The sequence below is a fragment of the Opisthocomus hoazin genome, chromosome 28 (assembly GCF_030867145.1).
Source record: "Opisthocomus hoazin isolate bOpiHoa1 chromosome 28, bOpiHoa1.hap1, whole genome shotgun sequence".
Lineage (NCBI taxonomy): Eukaryota > Metazoa > Chordata > Aves > Opisthocomiformes > Opisthocomidae > Opisthocomus > Opisthocomus hoazin.
This window is the reverse complement of record NC_134441.1, coordinates 290,075-305,092: the sequence shown is the minus strand read 5'-3', so window position 1 is coordinate 305,092 and position 15,018 is coordinate 290,075. Positions and strand designations below refer to the sequence as shown.

Genomic DNA, 15,018 nt, shown 5'->3' with positions numbered 1-15,018 from the left:
CAGAGGTGTTAGGAGGAAGAGGGCGGGACTCCCCGCCCGCGTGACGGGGCCTTTTGTCACAATGTGCTGGGTCACATGAGGCGCGGGGGGTGGTTGCCGTGTGCCATTGCGTGCACAGTGACGTGCTTGCGGCTGTCGGCCGGGAAACCCCTCACTGGAACCCTGAGGCAGGGGTTCTGTTGGTGCCATCGCCAGCGGTCGTGCCTGGCAGCGCTGGGTGCACGAGAGGGAGCCAAGGCTGAGCCGGGGCCGTGGAGGCCTCTCCCCATCGTCCTCCCGCCCACCAGCAGACGCCGTCGCGGAGCAGGCACCGCCTGGCCCCAGCCATGCCTGGCGTGCACTACAAGTTCTCTGCCAAACTGGACTTTGATACCATCAGCTTCCACGGCCTCCACATCTCCCTGCATGACCTCAAGCGCCAGATCATGGGCCGCGAGCAGCTGAAGGCATCCAACTGCGACCTGCAGATCACCGACGCCCAGAGCAAAGAAGGTGAGTGGGGCGGCGGGCACGGGGCCTCGGGGACCGCCCGGCTGGTGGAGTTGCAGACCACCGCATGGGGCTGCAGCCTGCGGGAGCCCCGCTCTGCTCTTTGCAGCTCAACTCAGCGTAGCGTGAGTCAGCCTGGGGCTCGTCCCGCCAGCGTGCGGGGGATCAGGAGGGCCAGCGGCACCGGGGATACGCGGGGTGGGCAGCGGTAATGCCATTCAGCCACGACCGGTAGCTGTGACTTGTGTTGAGGCCTCACAGAGCTGTTTGTTTGGGGCTGCTGTTCTGACGACGGCCTTTGGATCCGTGCTTTAGAGCAGAGCTAGGCATGGAGGAATATGTGGTTGATGGGCGACATTTAGCGCTCACAGAAGCTTTGGTGTCCTGGAATTCTTCTAGGTAAAATGCTAAAAAGGTTTGGGAGGATATCTGTGGGGATAATCAGGACCTGTTTTAAAAAGTGGGGGTGTGGGGGTTTGGCGTGCCCTCTTCCCTGCTTCCTATAGACGCGTGTTCTGTAAAGGCAGAATTCCCTTCCAAAAGCCTGTTCTCAGGAATGATGCATTTTAACTTGCCTCTATTAAATTTGATGTGAATTTCATGACCTGTCTTTTATAACAGATGTTTTCACATTATTGTGGAAGAACTGCAAACTCCGTGACTCAGGTTTCTGTAACATTCTGACTCAGAACACTTGGAGAATGTGCTGTTCTGCTTATCAGGCAAAATCAACAAACTGTAACACCAAAATGGGCGTCTGAACTGGCCTTAGATGAATAGTTTTAGGGAAGAACAGTGCTCTTGGCAGACTGTCTCTTGAAGTCAGCCGTTGCTGGAGTTCAGTGTTGCAGCACGCACTTGAGAGCTGTAGTAGTGCCACGATGTGATGTCTTCAGAAAACCTCGTGCTAACTCTGAGTGAAACCATTTGGCCTCACAGCTGCTGTCTTCAAGACTGCGCAAACTGAGCATTTCAGAGCAGACACTTCAGCAGCTTTTAAGGCTTGCCCTTCCCCGTGCCGTTTTGTTGATGTGCTAGTGTGGGGGATTTCTTTGGTTACGCCTCAGCGTGCAATTAATTCCTGGGCTGCCAGGCAGCATTGCTGTGTGGAGCCTTCCTAAAGGGTTTGGAGTTCCCCGTTTCCCTGGGTGAACTGAGGGTAAGCCGTGTGCCCATTCCAAAACCATGATGTTTCAGTGGAGCCCATGCAAGGTCTGTCTGGGAAGGAGCTGCTCGGGCTCTGTCCCCAGCAGGGCTGGGACCTCTCGGGGCTGTGCGGTCAGCGAGGTCAGTGTCCCTTGGCCAGGGGCTTAGGGCAGGTGTCTTTTAGTTCATTACCACGGGGTGTCCAGCTCGGCTTTCGCTTTCCCAGTCACACGCTGAAGTGGCAAGCCATGCCAATAAGGCATTAAGGCATCAGGCAGTCTGTGTAATCAGATTAATGACTGAAAGTATGTTAGATTTTATTGACTCATCCTTTCAAAGCAATGCAGGTGCTCTTTTGGAGCACAGTACTGTATAATCATAATGCAAATCAAAGTTCCATGAAGCATCTGGCCTACTGCACTAGCTAATTCAAGCAAGGATGAGATACCAACTGTGGTTGGGATCCTCTTTTGGTGGAAGCTGAAAATGCAGAAATAGCAGTCCAGTCTATTAATCAGGATGTTTCGAGGCAGTGCCAGCGACACAGAGGACTGGTTTGTCACAAAGTGTGCAAGTGGTGCTGATTAGAACAGAGTTGAAAAATGAGATGAGGAGAAAGCATATTTTTAAGCAGCAGGGAGAAAATGTGTTCTTGGGAAGTACCCTGTTTTCTGGTCGAGGCAGTCTGGCATGTCAGCAGTCATTTTGATCTCTTACTCTGCAGATCGCTTCCCCAGTCACGTAACAGCTGGTGAGCAAGACATCCAAGCCTAATAAAGGCTTTTCTTTGTCGTTTCGCATGTAGGCTTGCCTTCTGATGACTTCTGCTGAGCTTCTGTCCTTTATCGGAGTGAAAATACTTCTCTAGACAGTGCTCAGAGAGATGCCTTTGCAATGCTGTCAGCATCAAAATGGTGGATTAAAGCAGGCCATAAAAGAAAGTAGGAACTTTTTTCAGTAACCTGTTTATACCGTATATATGACCCAAATTATTAAAACTAGCAGATTTTTAGAATTATAGGTGAATTGAAAAATGGAATTTTTAAGTGGTGCATTAAATGTGAAGCAGTATAAATTTCAGAGCGTGGCTTGAGTTGTTTGTACTTTTTTGCAGGAAGAAGGTTGTGGATACTAATGCAGTTGTTAATTTAAGCTTTCTAAGTCATCATGAGGCAGCAGTCAAAGTAGCTGTTAACTTGCCTGCCTCCACTCGTTCCTTGAAATACTTCTTTCCTGACTGTTCTGTCTCTTCTGCTCCTGACTTTACTATAACATCCAAATCTTCCTTTGCTTTTGCAAGCTTGCTGAATTGAATCCTTAGTTTTAATCTCAGGTCAGATTGAGAAAAGCCCAGTAGCCACTCACTGTCCGTCACTGGCAGTAAAACAAGTTTTGTGCTCAAAGGGAGTAGGAATCACCCATGTTGTTACCTCCAGCTTGCTGAGTATTTCTGTTGGAGCTCTGCTTGGACACGTGTGAAAAGTCGCCTTGTTGCGCAGGAGGTCACTGCTCACTTTGCAGAGGTTGAGGTGTGTGGTGAGGCCGAGGGACGCTACTTTGTAGGTCCTGGGAGTTGCCAAGTCTCTGCCAGGGGATGCTGCTGCCCTCGGGGAACAGGTTCCTGCTGGGAGATGCCAGTAGGCAGATTACAAGGAATGGCTGCTGACAGTGCTTTAAAATATTTAGTCATATCCAGCTATCCTCATATATTCAGTCTCTTTCTCGGAGAGGTGCTACCCTTTGTAGTCATCCGCAGAACAACCACCATCCTCAGTCCGGCACAGGCACAGCAAACTCCTGTCTTTTTGTGGAGCCGCTGTTGCTTATCCTCCGTCTCTGGAATCTCAGTCCAGTGGTTTGTGGTGTGGACCAAAAGGAGTGCTCTGTGTGACTCCGTTCAGCAGGTAGAAGCAGCTGCTTTGGGCTTTGAGAACTGCAGCTGGCACGATCTCCTGGCAGTGGTTTGTCTGGGCCCGACAGCTGTTTGAGCTCCTGCTCCATCACACAGCCCCAGGGCAGGCCTTTCTTGACAGTGGCTGTGTGGTGGTGAGATTTTCCTTTTGAGAAGAGCTCCAGCTGTTGGCTTCAGGCTAGCACTTCTGTAAAAGCTTCTGTTTTTGTCATTAGTAGTCCTTTCTCCTATGATTTGAAACTGCTCCAAAGTCCCGAGGAAGCTTGCTGTTCGGCTCCGTAGGGGTTAAGATCAGAAATTAGTTTTGTCTCAAAGATTTCCCAGTTTTCTGAAGAAGGATTCCATCATTTGGAAATAGAAGTAAAATTTTCATTTCGTTGTTGAAATACTGTCTTCTGATAGGTATGTTTTGGTCTGAGAGAGGTTCCTGCCTGTAGGAATAATATGCTGAAAAATGGAGTGTAAATTGTGAAATATTCCTGTTCTGTGTGTGATCACTGAGTAAAACCACCCTGACGGAGCTTGACTAGACATACATCATCTTTGGTTTTCAGAGTATCGTTCCGATTCGTCTGTCAGGGTAAGGGCTTTTGATATTGAAGACCGTCGGCAGATTACAGGGAATGGCTGCTGACAGTGCTTTAGAAGATTTAATCTTATCCAGCTTGTGTAAGAACAAGATAAACACTGTTCTCGTGGAGAGGCCTTTGCATTTTAAGCTTATTCAGTCGAAGTGTCACAGGTAGTGTTTTTTTTTGTTTGGGCTTTATATAAAAGGTCACAAGGCTTCCCTCCTCTGCAGAAGACTAGCGTGGTGAAAGCCAAGGCAAAGCATGGAGAGCTTCAGGCACACTCTGTTTTCGAAAGGCTGTTAAAGCCTGTCTTTGTAAGTGATTTAGTTTGAGTGTCTCTGCTCTGCGAAAAGTGAATCGAAAGAATTCACATCCCTTTGGTTAATTCAAACTAGACGATTAGCTTAAGAGGGGAGAGACAGCTTTACTTTGAGCCAATTCTGCCTTCCTTGTGAAAGCAAGCTGAAAAAAGCCCCAACAAAAAAAAGCCTCTGTGATTCAAATCCTAGCACTGCAGTTTCATTACTGTCCTGGTTTTAGCTTGGATAGAGTTAATCTTCCTCCCAGTAGCTGCTGTGCTTTGGATTTAGTAGGAGAACAGTGCTGACAATGCGGATGTTTTCAGTCATTGCTATGAAGTCAGGGACTTTTCCAGTCTCCCATGCTCAGCTGACAAGCAGGTGCGCAGGAGCTGGGAGGGAGCACAGCCAGCCCAAGCTGGGCAGCGGAAATATTCCATGCCAGGGATGGCACGCTCAATTTGTAAGGGTGGCTAGCAGGGGGGTAGGCATCCTTTTTCTTTAATTCGCTTTTCTATGAGTTGGCATCCTCTCCTGTCTGGGAGTTCGAACTTTTGCAGGAGTTTGGTCTTCAGCAGGAATTTTGCAAAATTCATGAAATCTGCAAGTTCCAGGTTCTGTGATCGCTGCTGGGGAACTGGCTGGGAATCGGTCATTAGGTGGTGGGAACATTGTATTGTATAGAGTTTGTTTTGCATATTCAGTAGCAGTAGTAGCTGTAGTATTTCCTTTGTTGTCTTATTAAACTGTCTTTATCTCAGCCCCTGAGTTTCCCCTTCTGTCCATTTCTGCTCCCCATCACACTGGGGGGGAAGGGGAGGAGTGAGCGAGCGGCTGTCGGGACCTCGTTGCTGGCTGCTGCGTTAAACCCCAACAGTTTCCGTTGAAATGTGAAGCACTGCCCAGCTGATAAGTGTGGCTGTTGACGGATTAAGCTCGCAGAAGCAGAGTTGGCAGGCTCTCCTCTCTGTTCTGTCAGTCCTGAGCACTGGCAGCAGAAGGAAATCACTTTTAGTGAACACCTTGGAAGGCAATGGCACAGAGCTTCATGCTTTAGCCAAGCGCCTGTTTTGTTGCAGGGCAAGCCAGTCAGATGTTACAATCTGGTTTCTGCAGGGGAGACCTTGTTTTTCTCCAAAGATCTACTGGTTTTGTAGCCTACCAGAAGCAAAAGCAACTGAATCTCCATCAGGAAAGAACTTCATGCATTAGCAGACTCTCTTTTTGTGACCTCTGAGACCCTTTTGTTGTTGGCATTGAAACTACTTTTAAAAAAAAGAAAAAGATTTTGCTGCTTGTGTTTGATGATCAAACCCAAAGATTACTTGAAATGTACTGTTAGTGTGTTTGAGACAACAAAAGCGTGATGTTACATATAAAATGTTGCTTTCATAGCTGTAAAGGTATTCTCTGAAGTGCTATGTAATTACATACGAATATACATTCCTATGAATTCACAAAGGTTTTTTTTCTGAATTCATGTTTTTTTCAGAATACACTGACGATAATGCCCTGATTCCGAAGAACTCATCAGTTATTGTCAGAAGAATCCCTGCCAGAGGACTCAGAGCTACCAGCAAAACACATGCTGCGTAGGTATCTGTAAAGCATTGCCTGCTCGGTTAGGGGTTTCAGGGTGTTAACTTGGTTTATGGACGTCAGTTCACAGAGGCGTTCAGGTTGTACCTCTCCTGCTAAAGCTGCTGTTAGGTTTTGGTGGAATGAGGTGGATTTTAACCTGTGTCCACCAAAGCAGACAGACATTTTTAGGCCTGCTGGGACATGGGGTTCAAACTCCAACAATGGTAACTTTTAAGATGATGCTGTTGGGTTTGTTCTTGGGCTTGATTGTTCTGAGACCCAAGCTGTAGATCCCGTTTCCTCTGTGTGGAGAGATTCCTTATTCTCTGTGTTTGCTTTTACTGCTTTTGTAGTAGAGAGAGAGAGGCATTTGCATTGTAGTGTAAACTTACCATCTGCTCCATCCTCCAAAGAGTCTGATTCTCAGTGTTTGACTAGTTCTTGCATTTGGGGGAGGGGGGTGGGATATGGCAAGTGTTCTTACGCCCCAAATCTGGGTATTTTTGCACACGAGCCTATAGAGGAAAGACCAAGGCTTGCCAGCTGGTGACCCGTGCAAACAAGAAGTTTAGAACTCTTAGAGTAATTTGTGATGAAGTAGACATGTGACTTAGGGGTTTTGTTTTAGTTGCGCTGCATGTCCCAAGAGAGACCAGTTTCTGGATACAAATACATTTCGACATTCACTAGACTATCAGAACACATTGTTTTGGTTTTCAGGTTCTGTAATCTGCTTTCACTGCTTTAAGCTGGGTACAAGTGCTTTATTTTAACTTCTGATCACCTTTATTTCTTCTTCCAGAAGTCAAACTGAGCCAGGGAGTGGAACATCAAAAGCAGTACGTAAAAAACCAATCTCACACTTTTTTTCTGTAAAACTGCATTTAATTCTAAACGGTGTAGCCTTGTGCTAATTTTCCACACATTGCCTTAAAACATGGTATATGCTGTAAATGCACTGTATTCGATTCAGCATAGTAAAAGCTGAGGAATGCCATCACTGGCACAGTTCTAATGTGAATATTGGTATTTGTGCCTACTGATGCATTGTATTTCATATTGAATATGCTGGAATACTTCCTGTATGATTTTGTGTTGCACAGATAATGCAGGATCATTTTTAGATCACATAGGTTCGAGGTTTGCACAGCTGAGCGTGGTGCCATGTTCTACACCTGTCTGTCTGTAGCTGGTTAAATGAACGCTTGCATAGCTTGTTGTGTGCTTTTTGTTTCTTGCAAGAAGAATTGTTTGGAGTGTATTTTTTTCCATTTTCATGTTGTATCACTTAGCTTTTGTTTTTAAATACTTTTTTTTTGCCTAATGTTTTTTGACAATGTTATCAAAAACCATGGAGAATCCATTATTGTTAAACCTGGTGTCCTGTTTCTTACTTCTACCTTGGGGGTTCAAACAAATACAAACCCCAACTTACCTGATATGTTTTGAGGCCAGTTCTTGCAGCTAAATGATTTCTTTTCACGTCCTTAAAAAGTGGGTATTTGTTCTTAAGCCTGTGTAATTGAAATGATATTGTTTGGGCCCCGCTGAGTACATCAATGTCTTTCATAGATTGGCGTGAATGTAAATGGGATTATCACGTTCTGCATCTAATCTTTCCACTTTATCTGATGAAGCAGTTTAGTTTCACAGTTTGCCTGCAAATGAAAGCATATAAAGCAGAATGTACAAATTCTGGCAGCAGGTTAGAGCCTGGTGCTTTTGTGGGTAAGAGCCCTGTCCTTTTTCCTAACTTCTGCCTGCTGTCCGTTTTTGGGTGTGGGTGACTTCAGGGTTGGACGCTGCTTTAATTTCCCAAAGGTTCAGCCTTTCTTTAGTATGCCACCGCTTTGAAGATATATTTGGAAAAGGGGCAGCATTGCTCTTCAGGTTTCAAAGCACTGTCGTTCTGCTGCTGAAATAGAAACAAGTAACACAAGGAAATATCGAACTGGTAATGGTCTAGACCTTGATTTGCCATTTGGCTCGACGACTATGTGTAACTATGCATGTCAAAACAGCCCTTATGGTAAAAAACTTACTATGTGGTGATTTGTATTTTTCATCTTTATTTGAAGTATGACTGCTTTTTCTTCACTAGAATCATGTGAGGCATTACACTAACCCTGGATCACTGGATCTGATCACTTGATTAGCTGTTAGGATAATTTAAATCAGAAACTCATGAACTCTGGGTCTATGTTCTCTGAAGAATACAGCCTCTGATTTCCTTGCAATGGTATGCAATCAACTTCATATGGAAAACTTTTTGTATGTAGGTCTAAAAACACCAAGTCTAAACCTGACTTCTGCAATTCTACCACTGGTGGGTTCAAATTCCTTTTTGGACATCAGTGCCTCTCTATTGTGACTTTGAGTAAGTTGAACTGGCCCTCGTAGTTAATTTCATGCATTTACATAAACCACGTTTATGGTATTTGATATAATTCAGATGGGGTTTTATTTCTTGAAAACAGTATTTTTCTCTTTGTTTACTGCCATGCCTATAAAGACAAGTCCCAAGCTCATAAATAAAGTTCACATTCTTTTAGCCTCGCGTGTTCCCTGGCATGTCCGTATTACCTTTCGAAGGAGCATTTTCCCATAAGCTAACAGAGACGTCTCAGAAAAAAACAACAAAAAAACAACCAAACAATCCTGGAGCGGGAGAGAAGACTTAGTGTGAGATAGAACTAATGAAAGGTAGTGAAGGACAAAGCAAAACCATGCCCTTCTTGTTCGCTCTGACTGTCCCTGATTTGGGTTGTCAAGCCAAGGTGCAAGCCGTGCGTCTCTCTTTACAAGTCCCCTCTCCCTCTTGCACTGTAAAAGCGCTGCAGCCTCAGGTGCTGCTAGTGCTGGAGACACAACTAGCTTTATTCTTAAAGTTAGCTCAGGTCTTAGTCTAAAGTGTGGGGTTTGGGGTTTTTGTTTGTTTGTTTGTTTTTAATACACATATTTCTGTACACATTTCCAAGGAGAACCTGCATCTTAGTGTGGTAGGAAGAAGTCACTGGACAGCTTGTCAATTACTGTAGAACAGTAAAGCAGCAAAATTAAAAGGAGTTACGATGTTTTTTAGAAGAGCATGCACAAGAACTTATACTTTGAACATTTCTTCCTTGTCTTGCTCTTCTGTTAGCTATCATTCTACACTTCCAAATGTGCGCTGCTGTCCCACTGTTACTACAGCCAGAGCGAGGAAGTGGATACTTGTTGATTTAGTGTTCCTATTTCAGACTGCGAGGATCTCGAGGTGGTATTTGTCCTCAGAGGCTGCAGAAATGCAGAGAGTCCTGGCCATTGTCTGAGCGCTTGTCAAGCACAACGGTGATCCTTCCTGGCTGAAGTTTGAGTGCAGTCAGGCTATCAGGTTTTAGGAAAGCACTGTAATCTAAATGTAGCCCTCCAGCAGTGAGGTTAGCCTTTTCCTCCTATTTTCTGTGCCCCTTCCCACTCGCTTTATGTCAGTTCCTTTTTAGCCTTCTGTTGGAAATGGGAGTTAATATATTGACTGTTGATTTTGGGTGTTTGGGGTTTTTTTCAAATTCTTCTGCAGTATTTTCTTAAGGTTGTATACAGCTTTCGCAGAGATGTTTTTTCTACTTGACTGATTGGAGGAACTGGCAGGAAATACTATAGTAGAAATTTCAAGGGAAAAAAGGCACAAGATTGTGGGATCATTGGAAGATGGCTGTTGGACAAACACAGTAAATAGTACCCAAGTTACCTATTTTCTGATTTTGAGAACTGTTTAGTAGAAAGGAGTGCTATTACCTCCTTTAAGAAATTAGACCATATCCTGCAGGCCACATAACAACTGCTTCCTGGCAAAAAACGCAAACTAGGTAATAGTTTATGAACAGCTGTGTTTCAATTACTGGTCAAGAGGAGACTGTTCAATGCTAGACTCCAACAGAGAGCTTTCCTAATTTCTTGTTTGCTTCTGAAAAACCACAGAATTATAATGGTTGTGCTTCCGTGAGAGAACATAGGCCTGTCTTTCCACATGTAAAAAGCAGTGTCATGTGGAGCGTGAAGCTTCAAAATACACGATCCGGCTTCCTTTTTAACAGAACTAGGTACAAAATGTTCTGAAGAGAAGGGAAGTCGAATCCTCTGGTCAGTCTTGAGATGGAAAGACGGTCTCTTTTTGCCGTTCTGCATGTGATTTGAGTGTCTTTCTGGCATCGTTTTACCAGTGTAAGCTGTACTGCTGCTGGTGGCATAATGGAATTCAATATCCTGGAAAAACAACCAGATAAGTGTTACCCTTGGAAAAACTGCACTTTGATGTTAGTTCTCAATAAACACCGCAGCCCTCAAGCGGCCTGAGGACTTCATTCCTGCAGCTGCTCCAGTAGGTATCTGGGAGAGAGGAGTGTGGTTGCAATGGAGAGAAAAATTCCAGGATTGTGCTCTGAATCCATGCTTTCATCATCATTAAAAACTGGTTTTGGTCTGACAGCAAGGAGAATAAGATTAAATTCTCACACTTTCCAAACCAATTTGGGCAGTATGGCCCGTGGTCTAATAAAATACAGGAAATCAGTTTTCTCAGTTTTTATAGGCTACTCTGTCATGGGAAACACATTTATTTCAACACTTCGAGCAGTTTGGTTTTTTCTAGACAAAGTGGTGGGTTACTTTTATGGCTAATGTTTCGGATTGGTGCTTTTATTGGGGTTTTGTGGGGTACGGTGAGTTTGGCATTTTTACACTTACTGGCAGGAGGGGCAGCGTTCATGTCTCAGGGCTGATATGCCTGGACTTTGTTTTGACAGGCAGCTACTGTGTGCTTAGAAGCCTAACCTTGTGCATTTATGAATGATGAGACATTAACCGATTCATTTAAAAACTACACTGAAAAAAAGTTTCCTGAAGTGACGCTTCCTTCTCAAATAAACTTAATTTTTTTAAAATCCCTTTTAGCTGAATATTGACAGCTGCCTTACTCCTTTGACTTTTAAGCAGTGTTGAGCATTTGGCAAGGGTCTCTCTCCGAGATATTCTGGAGGAATGAGTAGATCTCAAGTGGCTTTGGTTGTTTTAGTTTCTTCTCCTTCATCACATCGGCACTCTCAGGCTGTCAAAGGTTTGGACTTTGTTTGGAACAAGTACAAATCACACCAAGTTGGAAATGCCTCTTTCAGTGACGCTCAGAGGATATAGTGCAGACTTTCAGACTACAGCAGAGGTTAACTATTGTTGTGTTTTGGTTGTAGAACTTCAAAATGTGTTTCATTTTTTGTGAACAGGTTGATGACTCTTCTGCATCTCTTCCTCTGGCCCAGCTTATTAAGGTACATATATATTCTTGTCAAATCCTTAAAAATCAAAAGAGTTTCCTTCATATTTTTAAATCTTATACTGTGATCTATAGCTGGATCACTGTTTCAATCTGAACACAACATTACTTTCATTTATAATAGTTTAAAATATTTATTTGAATCTTAAAATATGAGTATCTTTTGACACTGTCCTTTAAAGAGAAGCTCCCACTTTGGGAAGGTAGAAGGTGAGCACCTTGTCAGACTCAACGTGATGTGGCACTATTACTCATCTTCAAGACACAAAGAAGAAGAACCTCAGATGCCGTTTACCGTTTCTAACACTTTTCATTATTTTGCATTGGAAACTACCACAATTCTCAGCGAAGAATTCAATTCCTGTAAGTTGTGGACATTTCGGTGGGGTTTGCAAGAACCAAAACAGAGGCGTTTCTGTAACACAGACAACAGCGCTGTCGCGAAACCTGTCTGTGGTTCTGTAAACTCCTGTGAAGTTTGGCTCTAAAATGTGAAACACTGCCCAAGTGGTGTACACATTTCAGCTTTCTGGAAAATGCAAATATTTCCAAAAAGTGCAGGAACATAAGATAAAGCAGCTCAAAACTGTTACGTACTTGACCTCTTCAGTGCAGACCGGCTTAGCGTGGAGGCAGTGTGTTACAGTCAAAAGTTTTCTGGTTTATTATTACTGTGTATTAAAGGGCATACTTGAATTGTGGTCTATTCCTAGAAATATTTTGTGGGTTTTGGATGTCTTCTGGAAACTCTTTGGGTTCCAACAAATTAGTCAGGTATCCATAAAGTTTTCTGTAAGAGTTCATGGAAATGATTTCAAAGATGTTGGTCTGGATTATGTTACTGTTCAGAAAAAATTGTGTGTATGAAACAACCATTTAATACAACGCTGAAACGAGTGGGCACTTTTCTGAATGAACGTGTATAAAACCAAACCCACGAGTGACTGATCTCAGTGATAGGTGCTTGAAGGTCCAGACCATTTACAGTCGCTCCCTTAGAGCCTGCTTGTATCTGGAATCACAGAATCACAGAATAGTAGGGGTTGGAAGGGACCTCTGTGGGTCATCTAGTCCAACCCTCCTGCCGAAGCAGGGTCACCCAGAGAAGGCTGCACAGGATCTTGTCCAGGCGGGTCTTGAATATCTCCAGAGAAGGAGACTCCACAACCTCCCTGGGCAGCCTGTTCCAGGGCTCCGTCACCCTCGGAGGGAAGAAGTTCTTCCTCGTGTTCAGACGGAACTTCCTGTGCCTCAGTTTGTGCCCATTGCCCCTTGTCCTGTCACTGGGCACCACTGAAAAGAGCTTGGCCCCATCCTCCTGACACCCACCCTTCAGATATTTGAACAAAGAGGACTTTAAAACAAATCAGCTGGCTTCACTGATTTGAAGATCTAGTTCTGCATAAGGCTCTATTACAATTTGTATATTAAAAGGGCACAATCAACTGGAAGAAAGTGCAGGTTTTTCTTACAGTAGTTCAAGAAGTTAGCAGGGGGGGAGCTTGGTCAAATTTCTACTGAAAAGAATCTTTTGTCTTGCTGAGTGACTTTAAAAAACTTGATTGTTTTTAATGCTTCCGTGTCTGAAGCTGAATTTCATCAAGCAGAAACAACTGCCCCGACTCTTCAGCTGGGTGTCCTTTCAATGCCGTAAAATGGAAATAAGGATACTTGCATACGTCTTTCTCAGTGAAATGTGCAGTGGATGTCTTCTCCTTCAAATAGTCTGGGGCTTAAAAACCGGTTTAAAAACACTGAATACTACAGGTTTTTCTACACACAGGTTCAGTCCACTCGGAATAGAATTGGATTGGTTACACAAGTCCTTCTGTAAGGCCCGAACAGAGCCTAAGGACTGGAGTGCCCAAGAATGCTCCTGTCAAGTAGACTGACAGGTACACAAAGACCATGCTGTGGCGTGAGGACTCCCCAGAACATCTCCAGGACAACTCTCTTTTGTAGAAGCAGCTGTCTTCATGCCCCCCACCTAGCGCTGTGCTGTTCTTTGCAGGATGGGATGAGTGATGTTGTCTTTGCTGTGTGGGCTGAAATGTGTTTCCAGTGTGTGTGCCAATAACTGTCTGCTCAACAGACTGCCAACCTGGCTGCGGCCAATGCTTCCGAAGAGGATAAAATAAAGGCCATGATGGTGCAGTCTTGCCAGGAGTACGATCCCATCAAGTAAGTGTTGAGAATGCCAAATCTTTTCTTTGGAGATTATGGAAAGGTTGTAGAGATGTTTGTTTTAGCAAGAGAGACATAGCATACCTTTTTCTTTTTTTCCCCAAAAATCTCCAGTTACATGAAAAGACCCGTGGGTCCACCTCCATCATCGTTCCCTTGCCGTTACTACGGAAAACCAGGCCACTATAGAAGGAACTGCCCGACAAGTGGGGTAAGGTGGTGGGGGACTGTTGCGGTGGGAACGAGGACTCGACCAATATGATCCATAACAGTCACCTTTATTAGCAGAGAATCTTTATTATATGGACAGCACTCGGTACAGCACTCGGTTGTGACTGGTCACTATTCATAGAGCGTCTATTAATAGAACACCCGGATTATATAGGCAGAACTTGACTATGATTGGTTACTATTCATAGAACGTCTGTTTACCCGCAGCTGGCCTTGGGGCATCTGTTTATCCACAGCCGGCCTCTCGATGGCCTTGAGGCCTGTGCTGCTGCACAGTGATCAAGTCCATATTCAGAGTGTCTGGGCTGCTCACAATATGTCCCTGTTCTTCCAGAAATCCCACAGGGGACCTCTGGTGTTGCTCGGGTTTTCATATTTTCACCTTGGCAGTCACAGGGCAAATGCACGAAGACTCCTGTTAAGAATTGTTTCTCTTGGGGTGAAGTACAGAGGTTCTAGGGCAGTGTTGCAAAGCTCCTCAAAATTCAAGGGAAACCTGGAATGATAAAAGCAAAATTTTCTTTCTTCTGGATCATAGACATTAAAGATGAGCACAGATCTTTCTTGGTTAATTTTCATGTCTATTTTTATCTATTTCACTATTACTGTAAATTTTTCTGGTTTGAGCTCTTTTTAATGACAGTTCATGGTTTCCAGTGTTCCGTATAAAACCAAGATGATTCTGTTGACCCCATCCACTGAATATTTGCGTGTTTTAATTACACAAGTCTCTGCTTGAGTTTTCATGCCACTGAACGTTAGTCACTGACTGTACACGCGTGAGGTGTGAATCCAGCCCTCGTATAGGGACGGAGAACAGAAGTTTCTCTGGTGACCGATTCAGGGCACGGAATTGAGCTCTGGCTCTGAGCTGCGCTTTGGAGGAGGAGCGGGTTTGTGTCTCTCCCCTGCGTGGATGGTGAGCTCAGGGATATTTCACGCTTAAGGAACCTGAAGTTAAGCCAAAGAATGTCGACTGAGTGCAAACCACTGCTCAAGCCTTCGGAACATCCTGGCTATATTCATTTAGGAAAAGAAGTATTTTAGCTGAGCAACCCCTACGCTAGGTGAAAGGAGAGGATTACAGGCTTTTGCTGCTTCAAATCAACATTGAATGGTCATTTGAAGTGTGGGCCTTAAGATGAGATATGTCTGCATTTCTTTTCTGAACAGGACAAAAATTTTGTGCCTGCTCCCAGAATGAGAAGGAGCACAGGAATTCCGAGGAGTTTCCTGATTGAGCTGAAAGATCCCAACACAAAGGGCGCGATGCTGACAAAGACGGGAAAATACGCA

General features: G+C 44.4%; 1 protein-coding gene across 1 annotated transcript; it reads left to right on the top strand.

Moving 5' to 3' along the window:
- The first annotated feature begins 326 nt into the window (after positions 1-326).
- On the top strand, positions 327-14,963 carry LOC142364633 (E3 ubiquitin-protein ligase RBBP6-like). Its single transcript, XM_075444547.1, has 7 exons — positions 327-492; positions 5,911-6,010; positions 6,802-6,838; positions 11,258-11,302; positions 13,400-13,488; positions 13,606-13,702; positions 14,922-14,963. Exons 1-7 carry the CDS (start codon positions 327-329, stop codon positions 14,961-14,963), a joined length of 576 nt encoding a protein of 191 aa, XP_075300662.1.
- Positions 14,964-15,018: the final 55 nt, after the last annotated feature.